At 39.4% G+C, this 17304-nt stretch overlaps 1 protein-coding gene across 4 annotated transcripts in view; it reads right to left on the bottom strand.

Annotated features, from left to right (window-relative positions):
* The window catches only part of GRIA3 (glutamate ionotropic receptor AMPA type subunit 3), a 296361-nt gene that overhangs the window by 87258 nt on the left and 191799 nt on the right, over window positions 1-17304 (bottom strand). For all 4 annotated transcript variants that reach the window (XM_082377107.1, XM_082377105.1, XM_082377106.1 and 1 more), the window contains exons 6-9: window positions 10504-10665; window positions 5832-5999; window positions 1023-1127; window positions 89-196 (exon numbers count right to left, since the gene is read on the bottom strand). In XM_082377107.1, the coding sequence (XP_082233233.1) occupies window positions 89-196; window positions 1023-1127; window positions 5832-5999; window positions 10504-10665 (543 nt within the window). The remainder of the gene's footprint in view (window positions 1-88; window positions 197-1022; window positions 1128-5831; window positions 6000-10503; window positions 10666-17304) is intronic.

The raw sequence follows: 17304 nt of genomic DNA, 5'->3' as shown, positions 1-17304 counted from the left end.
GAGGTCTTTCCTACTGGCTGAATAATGCTTTTCAGAAGACAGAAGTCTTGCTGTACAGAAAGCCCACCTACCTTCCGTCCATACTTACCAGAATGGTGGTTACTACGATGGTCCGGTTCTCTGCGGATGCACTGTCATTGCTGAGTTGCTGATCCGAGAAAGGCACAAACCTTTCATACTCATTCCAGTAGCCAGCCTAGAAAGAGCAGACATTTGACCTGGTTGCCTATTTTTCACTCAAAAAGTGCTGCATGAAATTCAAGTGCTGTAGTAGAATGAAACTTTTTTGTAGTTGCTTGAGCAACAGATGTGCTGTTCCTTCATCTTTGGGGTTCCCATCCCCACCTTGCTTTTACTGATATTTGGTAAAAATAAGTTAGCCCACCGTAGAATGATCAGCCTTTTTGATTCTTTAAACTCAGATAGCAGAAAAATTCTTTCCTTAAAACTGTAGGAAAGCTGGGTGGGCAATCAGTTGAGTATCCTGTAGAAATGGTACAAGATATTTTACGTTCTAAGGTTTTATTAAGTAACTACTAAATTCCCACTTCCTGACTAACTCACTATTAGTATGATAGACGCAAAGTGGTTATTATGAAATTTAGCTGTAGGGAAAGGTACTTTGTCCAGAGTCGTTTTGGTGGGTGAGTTGGCAAAATGGAGAAATTACTTACTTTCCAATTCTTTTGCTAAAATCATGTGTATCTTGGCAGCTTCTGTTTAAATAACATGCAATAAAATTTGTAATTCCTTCCCTGTATTGTAGGAAGCTGTTAATAAATCTTGAATCTACCACTTTTAAAGGACCAGCCTCAGAGGGAAATAACTTTTAAAATGTGTAGATGGAACACTTTGATTACAAAACAGCTCTGCATCATATCTACACTATTCACCAAATGGAAAGGCAAACATGATGTGTGGGAATTTGCTTTGGGTGTGTTTCCTAACACCTATTTCCTTACATCTGAGGGCTGTCACTCTCTGAGAGATTTTTTATTTGGATATCTGTTTTGGTTACTTACTTTCCGAGAGCCAGTGACTTTCATTTCGTACACATCGATGGTATAATTTGTCCTACGTCCGTAAGTGTCAAACTGGATGTTTCCAGTCATTCCTTGTACTTGCACCTGGTAGAAAGGGAAAAATGTAAAATTTTAAAATAGCACCACATTATTGCCTTTTTGGTTTTTGCGATGAGGTCAGCTGACAGATCTTGGAATCTTGGAGAATGTTTATCTTGAGCCATTGAGCTATAGCCACCAGATCAGTCTGTACAGATCTGCATTTCCTGTCCAGTGTTTTCTAAGTATGCCTTTTAGTTAATGAAGCTTTGAGTGGGTGTGACAGGCAGTTTCTTATATGATACAGTGAGGGCCCTACCACTACTTTTTCAAGGACCTGAAATTTCTTTTTTTTTTAAAAATACTTAACTTTCTCTTTATTTACCGGTTTTCAGAATAAAAATCTTTCTTAGAATTGTCTAAAGGTAACCCATGTTTTTAGTATTATTATCAACTCATAGATTTAAATGTATTTTGTGTATTTCAATCCCTTTTTTTTGAAACTGATTTTTTAAAATTAATTTTTATTGCAGTATGGTTGCTTTAGAATGTTGTGTTAGTCTCTTCTGCACAACAAAATGAATCAGCCATGCACATACAGATATCCCCTCCCTTTTGGACTTCCCTTCCATTTAGGTTACCACAGTACATTAGGTAGAGTTCCCTGTGCTATACAGTGTGTTCCCATCAGTTGTCTATTTTATACATAGTATCAATAGTGTATATGTGTCAATCCCAGTCTCCCAATTCCTCCCACCACACCCCTTTCCCCCTTGGTATCCATACATTTGTTCTCTACACCTGTGTCCCTATTTCTGCTTTGCAAATAAGATCACCTATACCATTTTTCTAGATTCCAAGGAACCTGAAATTTCTCCCATTCGTCTTTTCTGAAGGGAGTAGCCTGAAGAGTATTCTTAACTAGGATAATGCGTTCTTCTGAACTGTGAGTTCCACTATTCCCAACGTCCAAACATAAACCAACTTCAGTAACGTGGGCTCTGGAGCTCCTGGATTCATACTGTAACTTCATCACTTACTAACTGTATGACCTCGGGGATGTTCCTTAATGCTTTTGTACCTCAGTGTCCTAATCTGTAAAATGGGAAATCCTAGTAGTACCTATCCCACGGAGTTGTTAGGAGGATTAAATGAGTTATACATATGTAGTGTTTAGATCAGTGTCTGGCATGTAGTGAGCATTGCAATACATGCTAGCTCTATTAATAATAATAATTATTAATCAAAATGAATTTAGTTCTGTTTCTTGAGGGGTTTACACATTTATCAGCTACCATAGTAACAAGGATGAGTTTTTCCTCTTATTTAACCTATGCCCAGTTCCAGACAGGTAGTGGAGAGCTAGGCCATGGAGGGATAATCCACAGACTGATGAAATTTGTTAAGTCTAGGGAATCAGGAGTATTGAATACTATATAAAACAGATAGAGGTACTAGAATAGCCCAGACACCTAGTTGGGAGGCCAAATGCAGATGCATGTATGCCACAATTTTTCCTGGGTCTGGGCCCCGTATTATGAACTAATAAGAGGCCATCTCTACTGGGTGGAGAGATTTCCTTACCTATTTTACAGTTCAAGGACACTGGATGAAAGACCCTCTATAAATATGTCATTATTGTTACCCACTTGAATTACTTATCTGGTGAGTATGGGTCAAGGAATTTGCTTCAAAGAAAAAGAATCTGTCATTCTCCCAAGATGAAAGCATGGAATACTTTTTCATCTCTTATAGAAAAGCGACAAGCTGATTGTTAAGCAAGTGAGAAGCGGTAATGGGCTTGTGCTGCAGAAGAGAAAATTGATGGCAAATAGTAGGGAGCATCTTTTTAAAGGGAATGGGGCTCGTTCGCCATCAGTAGGAGACCATGGAATATCTGTTGAAGGAGAAATGCTCCAATGTGACTCCCTGAAGACAAGATGATTGTCCTACTAAATGAACAAACCTAAGCACTACTGTCAGCTTAGGCTTGCAGAGAAGGTGACGTCATGCTTCTGGCTAAAGAAAAGGTCCTTTGTTGAGATAGAAATTGCTTATCCAGTAGGATGGGTCTGATGCATACTGTGATGCATGAAGGGTTCTTTACACTCTGTTTTGAGCACTGAATTCTAGGAGAGGAGATAGGCAGGGTAGAGACACTGGCAGAGGAAATTATTAAGGAAATCCTTCGTTACTGAGAATAGCAAAGTCTTCAAGTCTCATTAAGAATTGTATATTTCTAAAGATCCAGCCTATCTGAGCATGATCTGCAAACTGGACAATAGCCTAAGCTGATTAGAACTTTTGGTGAGCAGAAGTCGAATTGGACGAGCACTCAGAGAGAAGTCTATTTTTAAGGATGTGAATGTCAGTGACAGTTTCCCACCATCCCATCTGGGATCCCTTCTTTAATCCTCTCCACCCCGCACCTCAGTCTATATTAGGTGCTTCTCCTCTGGGTTCCCATAGCATTACGTGTGGAGCTTCACCATAACATTTTAATCATCTATGTATTTCCAGCTCCCCTGCTAGATTGGGAGCACCTCAAGATGAAAGACATTCTTTTTCTGTGTTCTCAGCAACTAATCCAGAGCCTGGGATAGAGCAGGTGTTCAATAAATGTTTACTGAACAAGTTGACAAGTTTCGATGACTTAGAGTTGTGACATATTTCAGTAGACCAGGTTGAGGCTAATCTTTGCACCATCGATAGATTGTAAGGATGATGATTACCCAATTTGCAAGTAGCTTTAAGGTTTTTAAAAGCATTTGTTTACATATTAACAATTTAAATATGAGCTCCCCTCATCTTATTTCATGTTTGCATTTTAACTTGGAGCCTGATACGTAGTTGTTGGTGCTCAATAAATATTTGTTTAATGAATGGTGCGATTATTTATTCATTAAAACAGGCCCCTTAGGAGACTCTTTCAGGCAATGATTTTGTTTGCCAGATTTCTCTGAAGGAAGAGAATGATTGACTGAGCAGCAACTATGTGCTAGTCACAATGAGGGATGCTTTTACATCATGCATCCTCACTTTTAATTAACTTAAATAAAATGGGATTTCTTTTAATATGGTAAAAACCTTTAGTACTTCAGACCACCCTCTCTTGCAATCCTCTGAAAAGTGGAGTTTCACTGATCATTTGTCACAAGGCAACATGTACTTTTGGAAGAGGCTGATACTTTCCGGCCTCTCTGAAGCCTTAGAAAGAGGCTGGCCTATGGAAAGAGGGAAAGCATCCTTTCTGTTGAGTGTTTGATCATGAGGGCCTGGGGAGGAAGGTTACTTACCTGGCTTACAGCTTGAGCTTTATCAGTGAGTTAGACATGTGGAAACTCTGTGCAATAATATGATCAATCTAATGTTTTTCTTGCCAAATTCACTTCTTGTCCTTCACTCTGGTAGCCAGTTTTGTATTTGGGGAAGAGAGTCATTTGTGTCATGAATGGGAAGTCAATCGAAGATGCTGGCACTTGCCCCTTGAGGTTTTGATGAAAACTCCTTTTGGTTCACTCTGAGGGAGTTTTATATTTCACTCATCATTATGTTTCACCTGACAATACAAATCTTGTAACAGCTATGAAGGTTGAATTTAATTAACTGTTCTTCAAAAGTTGTGCAGTGCTACCTCCATAAAATTACACTTAGGGCATTTGTTAGGGAACTGACACAATGACATAAAAATCTGCATGATGGGAGAATGAGTCATATCTCTTTCTTGGAGAGAGACATAGTGGCTACTAACCCCTTTCTATTGAATGCTTCCAACTTGGCAAATTTAAGGCAGCAGTAAGAGAGCCAGCTACACAAAATGATGCACATTATGAGGCCATTACAGATTCCTCGTTGCTGGGTTGTGCAGAGAATTATCTTATCATTGCCTATCTCTTTGTTGATTTGGGTGTTCTAAACATCAGGATAATTAAAGAAGTAGAAATAAGAGAGTCTTGTACTCTCGAAGGCTTATTTTAATGCATGCAGGCGTATGTAGCTTAAAGCAAAATATTCAGGAAAGAGCTCTTGCTTGGAAAGCTACACTGAATGGGTGACGCTGCTCCTAGCGTAAATAATGGAATCTGTTCAAAGGATACTGCTCAAAGCCTTAAATGCTCTCCCACCCAGTAAGTACTAAAAACAAGTGACCTATTTGACTCTCTGCCCATTGATTCCTTGTACTTTCCTTCAGGCTTTTTCTCTAGGGCACTGGGGAAAAGCCTCTTAAGTAGGCCTAGAATGGACTGTGTTCCTGCATTTCACCATGTAGAATAGTATAAAGGTTCTTTTTGACAAATAGAAATACTATCACACTGGCTCGGTTCCACAGTCCATCCAGGCTAATAATTTGTCTGATGAGCCAGAGGATGCTGGTAATGTCTACCCTGAAGTTAGGAGTTTCCTAGAGAATATCCCAGTCCCCCTAAGCAACATCACTTTCTGGAAAGTCTGAATTTTTTGAAGCCATTTACATGTTCAATTCATAACTTTCAAGGGTACTGAGTTTGATTTACTATCCCCACTATAGTACAGAGCTAAATATTCATTTGCCCTAAATTTACCATTTCTCAAGCTTCAAGGAAGAATCTTCTAGTTTTAGATTTCTAGATTTTGATGAATAAATATCGATGCTTATCTTTCTGTATACTTTGAACATTCTACAGACTCTCATCCTATTCCCTTTAGGTTGTCTTTTCTCAAGATTGAGGTCTTACTCTTTTTGTGTCTTTATAAGGTGCCCCCAACCCAATAATCCACTGTGGTCATTACCATTTTCAGAGCTCTCTCGATATCAATTCCTTGACTCCAGGGCACAGCAGGGTTTGCTAAGCAGTCTCCAGCACTGCCTCTCCGGGACACATCCACTCGCTGCCTCCTCAGATAGCGGAAAGCTTCTGCTATGACCAGTATTGCATCGTGCGTCAATGCAGATGTGTACTGAAATGGATGTATGGAAAACAAGATATCATGACAAATGATGCCCTCAAAACTTGCCTCGTTTCTTATAATTTTCATTTATCTCCAACTCTTGTTCTATGAAGTCACCCTCTTAATTACTTGAATCAAGAGATCTCTCTGGGCAAGCCTGACTTTGATCCATTCTAGAATGATGCATCTTACCTCATGTGTGCACATGTTAAGACTATTAAGATCAAATGGCTCAAGGGAATCTCTCTCTTGCTCTCAATACTGTGTTTCATATTGAGTGAGTGACTACTGAAAGGCCAGCTTCTTTATAGAGAACAAAATATGTGGGAAGTTAAAGGATGGCATATATAGACTGGAGAGGAAACGGCATATCCTAAAGCAAGACTGGGTTATTGCTGTTTGTAATAGAAAATTCAGATCTGGCGTTTACTTAGGGGAAAATGGAAATAGCTAAGTTAGACAGCTTGAAATTAATTTGGAGGGAAACATTAATCATTTCTGTCTGGATCACGTTTCTGGTGAACTAGGACCTCTGGCCAGCAATAAATCAGTTTTTGTTTCCTTGGGAGAGCAAAATCCAAAGCTGGTTTTTGACTGTAGAAAATTACAATTGTTATTGAGTTTTAAATCTGATAACATTGACAATTCATAGGCAATACTTCGTGATGCTACCTTTTTCAGGCAAGAACACTTACTTTCTATTTCTTGGATATACTGTACTGATACACTGTACTAAGGATGAGACCAGTCATTTAATACAAGGGATTTGATTATCTGCAATTTGACATGGTGGATGCCTTTTCATTAAATGAATCAACAAAGTGTGATTAAAATTAGCTGGCCCCTGTTTTGCAGGGGTGACAAATACTGGTAGAATATAGAATTCTGTTGATTTCTAAAAAAAAAAATGAAGCAAAATGCCCTGGGGGGAATTTTCTGTCTATATAGTATGTCCCAATACAAGTGTGAGTGAATGCATTGTCATCTTTACAACTATCAATTTACTTTTCTGACTTTTCTCATGTTACTTTTCTTTCAGGGCCAAGTCATCAAGTATGACTGTAGCAGGGGGCATATGTTCTTTCATGAAAAAAAAAAATCTGTGTCTGCCCATTACATAAAGCCAACATGGTGGTGATTTTTTTTTCCAGCTGACTGCATAAATTGTCAGCAATCTTAATGTAGTCCTTTCCAAGCCATGCCAAAATAGCTATTTAACTTTCTACTTTTTCAGCTTCTACGGACCAATGTGTGACCATCTAAAAAAAAAAAGACCCCAAAGGAAATGTTCATAAAATATAGAATAAATTAAGCATCAGGATTTTAATCTCTAGACAATTTTATTTCCTAATCAAAAATATTGTACATAATTTTTTAACATGGGCTTTTTGTCTGTTTGATATAGAGACAGGTTCCATAATGACTAGTACAAGTCAAAGTAATCCGAAAGTTGTAACCACCTATTTAAGTATTTCGTTTTCTTAAGTTATTTGAAGGGTCTTGCTTATAAGCCTGAACAATTCTTCTCACTAAGTTCTAAGAACTTTACATTACACATATCATGAGTTACCAATGAATAATCCAGAGCTGAAATTGTCTTCCTTCTCTTTTGTACACCTCTACAACTTCTGAACAGGCATAAATGACACTGTAGCACCCTTTTCATACTTTTACTCTTGTCCATTTTTTGTGCCTAGCATAGTGCCTGACATTTTATAGATAACCCCTAAAATATTGAATAAATGAGGTTTTTTCCTCTACCTATTGCCTGCTAAATCTAAGGATGGCAAAACAGTGGATAGACAGTTGTATGAAAATATAAATTAATATGAGCTCACCTAAATGTAGTGGGCAGATTTAGTCCATAAAAAAAAGATTTGAATCATCAAAGAAATGCAAATCAAAACCACAAGGAGGGACTTCCCAGGTGGCACAGTGGTTAGGAATCCACCTGCCAATGCAGGGGACACGGGTTCGAGCCCTGGTCCGGGAAGATCCCACATGCCGCGGAGCAGCTAAGCCCGTGCTCCACAACCACTGAGCCTGCGCTCTAGAGCCCGCGAGCCACAACTACTGAGCCTGAGAGCCACAGCTACTGAAGCCCGCACGCCTAGAGCCCTTGCTCTGCAACAAGAGAAGCCACCTCAATGAGAAGCCTGTGCACTGCAATGAAGAGTAGCCCCCGCTCGCCGCAACTAGAGAAAGACGGCGCACGGCAATGAAGACCCAATGCAGAAATAAATAAATAAATAAATAAATAAGATGAATAAATTTAAAAAAAACAAAAAAAATCCCACAATGAGATAGTATCTCACACCTGTCAAAATACCTATTATCAAAAAGACAAGAAACAGCAAGCGTTGATGAAGATGTGGAGAAAAGGGAACCCTCGTGCACTGTTGATAGGAATGTAAATTGGCACAGTCACTGTGGAAAACAATAGGCAGGTTCCTGAAAAAATTAAAAATAGAACTACCATATGATCCAGCAATTCCACTCCTGGGTATCTATCTGAAGGAAATAAAATCACTGTCTCAAAGAGATATCTGCACCCCCATGTTCATTGCAGCATTATTTACAATAGCGAACACATGGAACAACCCTGTGTCCATCAAATCATCAAATGATGAATGGATAAAGAAAGTGATATACACCCACACATATATACATATATAAAGTCATGTCAATTATATTTCAATAAAAATATATATGCACACACAGACACACATACAATGGAATATTATTCAGCCATAAAAAGAAATCCTGCCATTTGTGACACACAGATGGACCTTGAGGGCATTATGCTAAGTGAAATAAGTCAGACAGAGAAAGACAAATACTGTATGATCTCACTTATACGTAGAATCCAAAAAAAAAAAGGAACTCATAGAAACAGAGAAGAGAATGGTGGCTGTCAGAGGTCAAGGCTGGGGAATAGGGAAAATGAATGAAGGTGGTCAAAAGGTATAAACTTCCAGTTATAAGTTCTGGGAACGTAATGTATATCATCGTGATTATAGTTAACAATCCTGCACTGTATTTTTTGAAAGCTGCGAAGAGAGTAGATCTTAAAAGTTCTCATCATAAGAAAAAATTTGTAGCTGTGGTGGTGATAGATGTTAACTGAACTTATTGTGGTGATCATTTTGCAATACATACATACATCAAATCAGTATGTGGTATACTTAAGAGTAATATAATGTCACATGTCAATCATATCTCAATAAAAGATAAAGTCATCATCTTAAAAAAGAGATTTGACTACAAAGGATTCATCATAGGAATTGTGACCATATTTACTGAAGCATATGAGGACACCTGGCATGTGTAATGTAATCTGGCATGTGTAATGTAATCATTACAACTACAGAGAACCACTTAGATAGTAAGTGGCTTAAATTAATACAAAAAGATGTAAAAAAGATGTTTAACTTATGACTTTTCTAGAACATACCAATTGCATAAAGTAAGGTCCCACTTGTATTATGTTGATGTGACCCGTTCAGGGTGGACCTGCATAGGTGATTCAGAATGTGTCTCTTTTCTATGTCCCATTGTTCCTCCTTCTTCTATTCTTGCCAGGGAGGAAGGATATGAGGATGGGTATCTTGAAACCATGAGAAAGGAAATGTCGCCTCCCCTTTCCTTTTTTAGGGAGGGGCCTTGAGCCTTGACTCTGCTTTGATCCCTCATCTTGATCACAAGGATCCCACAGCCATGGTACATACATACTTTCACATACATATCAGGAAGGAAGAATTTAAAGTCTGTTTCATACTTGAATCAATGCACTGAGGGAATGGGTTACTTAAAAAAAATACATTGGAAGGATCCTTTGTGTAACATGAATAACTTTCCTCCCATTTATCTGTTTTAATTCCTGATTTTTAAATAATAGGATTTCAAGCCATAGGGGAACACATGAAAAATGTGCACTTTAAGCATGACTTTCTGCTTTCAGTGTTCTTATCTTGATTTCACGAAAATGAGCAATTTAGGTAATCTAATTATTTAAAGATACTTTTGCAGGCAGGAAAACATTTCCATTCAATATATGTATAGGCAACATGCATTCTGTATTAGAGCCTAATTCACTTGGGTGTACTGAGATTCATGAAACTTATTAACACAAAGCAATCACATAAATAATGTAAAATCTAATTTTCTGTTTCAGACTATCAATTTTCCTTACCTATTCCCACTGTCCTCACTCTTTGCCTGATTCAGGTTCTTGTAACATTGTAAATTATGAGCATATTAAAAATGAAATTCATTAAAAAATTAAGTTAACCTTCCCAAACGCTGGGTTTTAAAAGACCTCCTTCTCAATAGCTTCTTTATTTGGGAATTTAGTTTTCAAGTGCGGCAGCACTATCTGCAGTTGTGTTTTAGCATCCTTGAAACACTTTCGAGGGACAACCATTTGATCACTGGATGGCCGTAAATATATAAAGGTCATACTGAGATGTTCTGGAAAGCTGGCCTAAGGTTTCTACACGTCGTGGAACATTACCTTTAGAGGTGCATTCTTGGCTTCAGGGAATTCCCTTTCATCCAGCCTCACCCAGCGCTGTATGAACTGTTGAACCATAGGGTTTTCGTTGTTGACAATCTGGAATCCTGTAATGTTGGCTCCCCCATGCATGACTCTTTCTAGCAAAATATCGGTAAAACCCTAGAAAGAGATTGAAAGAGAATAATGATTGTGGGAGGTCATGCATTCGTACTCATTGTATCTGTTGGTTAGAGTGCTAAGGAGGAAATGAAAGTTCCTTCCCCAGGGTCCTTCTTTAGCAATCAAGGAAAACCTGGACAGATTGTTATATGTCAATTATATCTCAATAAAAACCAAAACCACGACAAACAAACGACCCTGATATGGACTAATTCTTAGGGCACTCCGGCTCTGAAACTACAGGCATGCTGGAGAAAATATACATCCTTCCATTTTAGTGCCTGTGTCTTTAGTGTAGCTGCTGCAACGACAAACATAGGTGTCAACTTCAAATTTTTTTTTTCTTTCATTTACCTGTATTTTTAGTTTTTCTTCATTGAGTACAGATACAATGATTCACATAACTGGAAACTGTTGAAAAAGTTGACCCTAGCTAGAGGTATCAAAAACTCTTCTTCAGCTTAACATGCCGAATGCAGCAGATTGCTTCAGACTCTAATAATGAGTACTTTCAACATTTGTAATTTACAGAAATGTCAAAAAGCGAAACTGACAGCTTGGTTGTATATGATGGTACAAACCCCAGGGTATGTCTCACATGTGTCCATGAATGAGTTTTGACATCTATTTCATAGCATCCACCATTTTCTTCTTCTTTTGTCTCTTGCCAATTGCTGCTGATTCACTTCGGTCTTCAATGGGCTGGAGCCAATATTTATATTCATAAAGAAATGGGAAGAATTCTTCCTCTTTCCTTTAGATTCTCCTCCCCAACATTTACATAAAAAAATGTTCAAATATACAGAAAAGTTGAAAGAATTGTACAGTGAAAAACCAAATAGTCACTTCAGATTTTACAATTACTGTTTTTCTATCCATTCATCAATCCATTTCATTTTTTGGATACCTTTCAAAGTAAGTTGCAGATATTAGTATACTTCATACCAAAAGACTTCAGCATGCAGGCCATTAACTAGAGTTCAGTGTTTGCAGTTTCCATCCTTCCTTTCTTCCTTTCCTTCTATCTTTCGGTAAAATTTACATCCAATAAAATGCACAAATCTTAAATGTACCACTCGATGAGTTGATAAATGCATACACTATATTACTCAAATCCCTACTATTTCTCTAGTTTTCTCTTTTTTTTTTACATTCTAAGTTTTCATTGAAGTATAATAATCATATAGAAAAGTGTATACATCTTTTTTTTCCCTTTTTTTAGAATGATAAGGGTTTTTTTTCTTTCTGGCTGCGTTGGGTCTTCGTTGCTGTGCATGGGCTTTCTCTAGTTGTGGCGAGTGGGGGCTACTCTTCATTGTGGTGCGCAGGCTTCTCATTGCGGTGGCTTCTCTTGTTGCAGAGCACGGGGTCTATGCATGCAGACTCAGTAGTTGTGGCTTGTGGGCTCTAGAGCGCAGGCTCAGTAGTTGTGGCACACGGGCTTAGTTGCTCCGCGGCATGTGGGATCTTCCCAGACCAGGGCTCGAACCCGTGTCCCCTGCATTGGCAGGCAGATTCTCAACCACTGCGCCACCAGGGAAGCCCCCACCTGCTTCTTTTAATTCTGCATTTCTTTAACGTGGTCAACAAGGCAGTCGTAGAAAATATTTCAGTGAAGCAGCTTTTTCAGTTATTACTCTCAGCCCCATTCCTCTTCCTTTCATAAGTGGTATATGAGCCAGTGGAGACTGGACAAAGGGCCAAATAGTTTGCATCACTGAGAACAATTCCTCCTTTCCAATGACCCCAAAGTATTTTTTAAAATTAACATTAACTTGTTAGGATGAGTTTTCTCCTAAAGTCCTCCTTCCTGAAAGAAACTAAGACTCAGTGTTTTCTCCCATTCGCTCCCCTCTGCACTACAATCGGCAGAGAGGCTTGCTTGTGTGTAAAGCCTAGCAGAGGCTCCAGATGGGGCTTAAGCCTAACTGTTATCCAACTCCCAACTCTCACCCCCTAAACAAATATACAAATAAAGAGCTGAGGGCAAAACTTGAACAAATGGCTTTAAGTCGTTTACTGTGCCAAACCATATTTGCCAGTTAACAAGTATTACACAAGAGCATTGAGCAGCTACCCATCTGTCTGCTGGCGGGGGTGAAGAGTGGGCTCTCTGGTGCTCTCCTGTGTCCTAAAAGCCTGGCCTGGGAGGTGGAGCCCCCTTCCTTGAAAGAAAGGGGTTGAGAATGCTTCTGCCACCGTGTTGGTCCCCAGGGCCAATGGCCACAGTCTGCACTAGGAAGTAGTATTTCTTGTGTCTTTTATACTTTGATAAGCATCACACTTCTGTTTACCTCATACCTTAGCATGTTAAAATGGCAACACAGGATTAACAAAAAGGAGGGCAAGAGAAAGGATCCCAGAAATCTCACGTCTGCCTTAAGGTATAAGAGCCAGCACTTCAGTCTGGTTACTCACCATACCACTCCTTTCCAGAAACATTTTACCTCACTACCTTTTTCTTACAAGAGATACTAGAGGAGTCCAACTCAAATCTACCTCACCAGTCACCTGTGCTTACTTCCAGGAGGCTTCACTCTGCCACCCAGGCCCCATGCATTCCCATTTGGCTGCCTTCCTCTCCAGTAGCGTACTGTAATTTGGAAGCGTCCTCACAGGCACGCTCAGCACTCATCTGTCTACCACACAGCGACCACACTGCTGAGGACCTAGGAGTTTCTCAGTCAACCCGTGTTTTATGACAGCCATATCTGGGATTAAGTTCTGGCACCCCTCAGACTGGAACCAGCCGGGCTGTCCTCGTGAGATTAAATGCGTCCACAGCAGCACAAATCAAGCCAGGGGAAGGTCACCTCAAATGGCTCTTCTGTCCAGCAAGACCTCCACGACACTAGCTCCTACCAACTGCCCTGAAGATTTACCCGTCCACACGTGCAGAATGCTTAACACAGCCCCGTGGACAAAATGGAGAGAGCAGAAGTGTGGTAGAAAAAGAAAGGAGATACTGTAATAGGCTTCTTTTGTTTTCCTGTCATTCTCATATGTTTATTTTCATGAGAAAGGTTTCACAGTGCTTACAATAACTGTAACAACAATAATTGTAAAATGGGAATAATGCTGATGAGGAACCCCTTCTATTTTAGTAAGAAGTCTGATGAAAAGTAGTTTTTCCAATAAAATTGTACTTTTTATTTTTATTTATTTATTTTTTTAACATCTTTATTGGAGTATAACTGCTTTACAATGGTATGTTAGTTTCTGCTTTATAATAAAGTGAATCAGCTATACATATACATACATCCCCATATCTCCTCCCTCTTGCGTCTCCCTCCCACCCCTCCCTAATCCACCCCTCTAGGTGGTCACAAAGCACCGAGCTGATCTTCCTGTGCTATGCAGCTGCTTCCCACTAGCTATCTATTTTACATTTGGTAGTGTATATATGTCCATGCCACTCTCTCACTTCGTCCCAGCTTACCCTTCCCCCTGCCCGTGTCCTCAAGTCCATTTTCTACGTCTGCGTCTTTATTCCTGTCCTGCCCCTAGGTCCTTCAGAACCTTTTTTTTTTTTTTCAGATTCCATATATGTGTGTTAGCATATGGTATTTGTTTTTCTCTTTCTGACTTACTTCACTCTGTATGACAGACTCTAACTCCATCCACCTCACTACAAATACCTCCATTTCGTTTCTTTTTATGGCTGAGTAATATTCCATTGTATATATGTGCCACATCTTCTTTATCCATTCATCTGTCAATGGACACTTAGGTTGCTTCCATGTCCTGGTTACTGTAAATAGAGCTGCAATGAACATTATGGTACATGACTCTTTTTGAATTATGGTTTTCTCAGGGTATATGCCCAGTAGTGGGATTCCTGGGTCATATGGTAGTTCTATTTTTACTTTTTTAAGGAACCTCCAGACTGTTCTCCATTGTGGCTGTATCAATTTACATTCCCACCAACAGTGCAAGAGGGTTCCCTTTTCTCCACACCCTCTCCAGCATTTATTGTTTGTAGATTTTTTGATGATGGCCATTCTGATTGGGGTGAGGTGATACCTCACTGTAGTTTTGATTTGCATTTCTCTAATGATTAATGATGTTGAGCATTCTTTCATGTGTTTGTTGGCAATCTGTATATCTTCTTTGGAGAAATGTCTATTTAGGTCTTCTGCCCATTTTTGGATTGGGTTGTTTATTTTTTTAACATTGAGCTGCATGAGCTGCTTGTAAATTTTGGAGATTATTCCTTTGCCAGTTGCTTCATTTGCAAATATTTTCTCCCATTCTGAGGGTTGTCTTTTCGTCTTGTTTATGGTTTCCTTTGCTGTGCAAAAGCTTTTAAGTTTCATTAGGTGCCATTTGTTTATTTTTGTTTTTATTTCCATTTCTCTAGGAGGTGGGTCAAAAAGGATCTTGCTGTGATTTATGTCGTAGTGTGTTCTGCCTGTGTTTTGTAATAAGCTTTTATGGAGATGAAAGGAGAGATCTTGTTGCTAAAGGGCAAGAGTTGGCTGGCTCTTGGTCCTAATTCTCCCTCTGGCCTATTTGTGTACATTTTGCTTGTTTGTAATCTCTAATCAGATTCTATGGCTTGAATGTTGCCCTGGTGCCCAGCATTTAGATGCAGCAAGTCACAGTTCTCAAGGTTGAGATAATCAAGGCTGGATTCTCCCTAATCCCTCTGAAAAAACACTAATGCAACAGAGCTAACCAACAGTTATCAAGGACACAGAAGGGAAAAGGAGAAAACAGGTGAATGGTAGAGAAGGGGATATAAGGAAAACTGTCTGACTAAAAGGCAGGAGTTGGTTGACTGTTGATTGTCCTTCTATTTCTGATACTTGTTCTTCAAAAAGAATTATCTTTTTGTATCAAATATTGCTGAATTCCATGGTTCAAGTGGCACTGACAGTCTACAAGATTGTAAAATTTAAAGCTTGATTCTTTCTACAGCCTCTTCAGAGACACTAATGCGGCAGAGCTGACATCCAACAGGTAGGAGGGGAAAGGAGGAAAGAGAGAGAGAGAAGGACGATGAGAATTCAGAGAAACGTTCTGCTTAAGGGCAGGTTTGGTTGGATTCTAGTCTTCCTTCTCCTATCCCACCACTTTAAGGCATTACACCATCCCATAATAATCTTTGATGGATTTTTATTGTTATGACATCTATAACCCTAAAAGCAGGCCAAAGACCCCCCCAAACTTATGTAAAGACACTAACACAACACAGGTGATGATACAGCAGCCAGAAAGGAAAATGGAGTAAATGAAAGAGCAGGGGGTCAGTGGTAGGAAGATGGAAGTTAGGAGAGAAGTATGGGCTAAGGTGCAGGAGCTGGCCAGCTCCTGCACCTCCTCCTCCTCCTATCCCATTATTATTATTATTTTTAAAACCAATAGTACTAAATTTATTAAAAACAAATTTTTGGGGGGGCCATCCCATGCAGCGTTGTGGGATCTTAGTTCCCTGACCAGGGATTGAACCCAGATCCTTGGCAGTGGAAGCCCGGAGTCCTAACCACTGCACCACCAGGGAATTCCCAGTACTAAATTTATTTTTAAAAATCAAAATGGTGGGACTTCCCTGGCGGCCAGTGGTTAAGACTTCGTGCTTCCACTGCAGGGGTCTCGGGTTCAATCCCTGGTCAGGGAACTAAGATTCCACATGCCGCACTGCGTGGCCAAAAGATAAAAAAAGAAAAAAAAAATTAAAATGGAGATTTAACATACCTTCCTCAATTATTGACAAAGCAAATAGAAAACAAAGACACAGAAATGGGAAGATTATAATAATACATTTTGATTTAACAGATTATCCCATAATTTTAAAGCATTTCATCCATTCATAGCCTCTGGTTAGATCTCCTCCTTAGGCTGGTGAACCACAGTCTTCAAGGTGGTAAAATTGAGGCTGAGTCTCTTAAAACCTCTCAAAAGACATTAACACAAAAGAGATGATCACCAAACATATGGATGGTATAAGGGGAGAATAAAAGGGGAGAGGTCAGTGGAGAAAGATGGAGGTTAGGAGAGAGGAGATGGTTAAGAAGGGAGATTTTGCTGGTTCCTGGTCCACCTCCTATATCTATCCCATTGTTTTTTATTTCTAGAAGAAGTTGCTAGAGTCTATGATCATGTACAACTATAATTGGGAAAATTGTAAATTGGGGCCTAAGTCTACCCATAGCTTCACTGAAACAACCAACACAACAAAGCTGACCAGCAAACACACAACAGGTAGGCAGGAAAAAAGCAAGGGGAGAGAGTGGTAGGAACAGACAGTGTAAAAGATGGATTCTGGCTAAAAAGTAAGAGGTGCCAGGGTCCTGGTCCTCCTTCTCTGATATCTAAATTTAAGACACTGCACTTTTCTAGAATATGTTGCTAGATTTTAGTTGTTGCGTTGGTCACACCCCCTCATGTATCCCTGAAACCCATGTAAAGACACTGAAGCAGAACAAGAAAACAAACCATGCAGAGTGTATAGAAAAGGAAATAAAATGATGGTGGCAGGGAGTATTCTGGTAGGATGATGGAAGTTAGGAGAAATGTCTTGATTCAGGGGAGAAGTTGGCTGGCTCCTGGTTCACTTTCTCTACCTGTGTGATTATTTTAAGACATCCCACTTGTCCATACCTCTTGCCAGAATTCACTGCTTGAGTTGGCTACATA

The sequence above is a fragment of the Balaenoptera borealis genome (assembly GCF_965194805.1).
Source record: "Balaenoptera borealis genome assembly, chromosome: X".
Lineage (NCBI taxonomy): Eukaryota > Metazoa > Chordata > Mammalia > Artiodactyla > Balaenopteridae > Balaenoptera > Balaenoptera borealis.
Note: the sequence above shows the minus strand (reverse complement) of the source record. Positions and strands in the feature narration are given on the sequence as shown.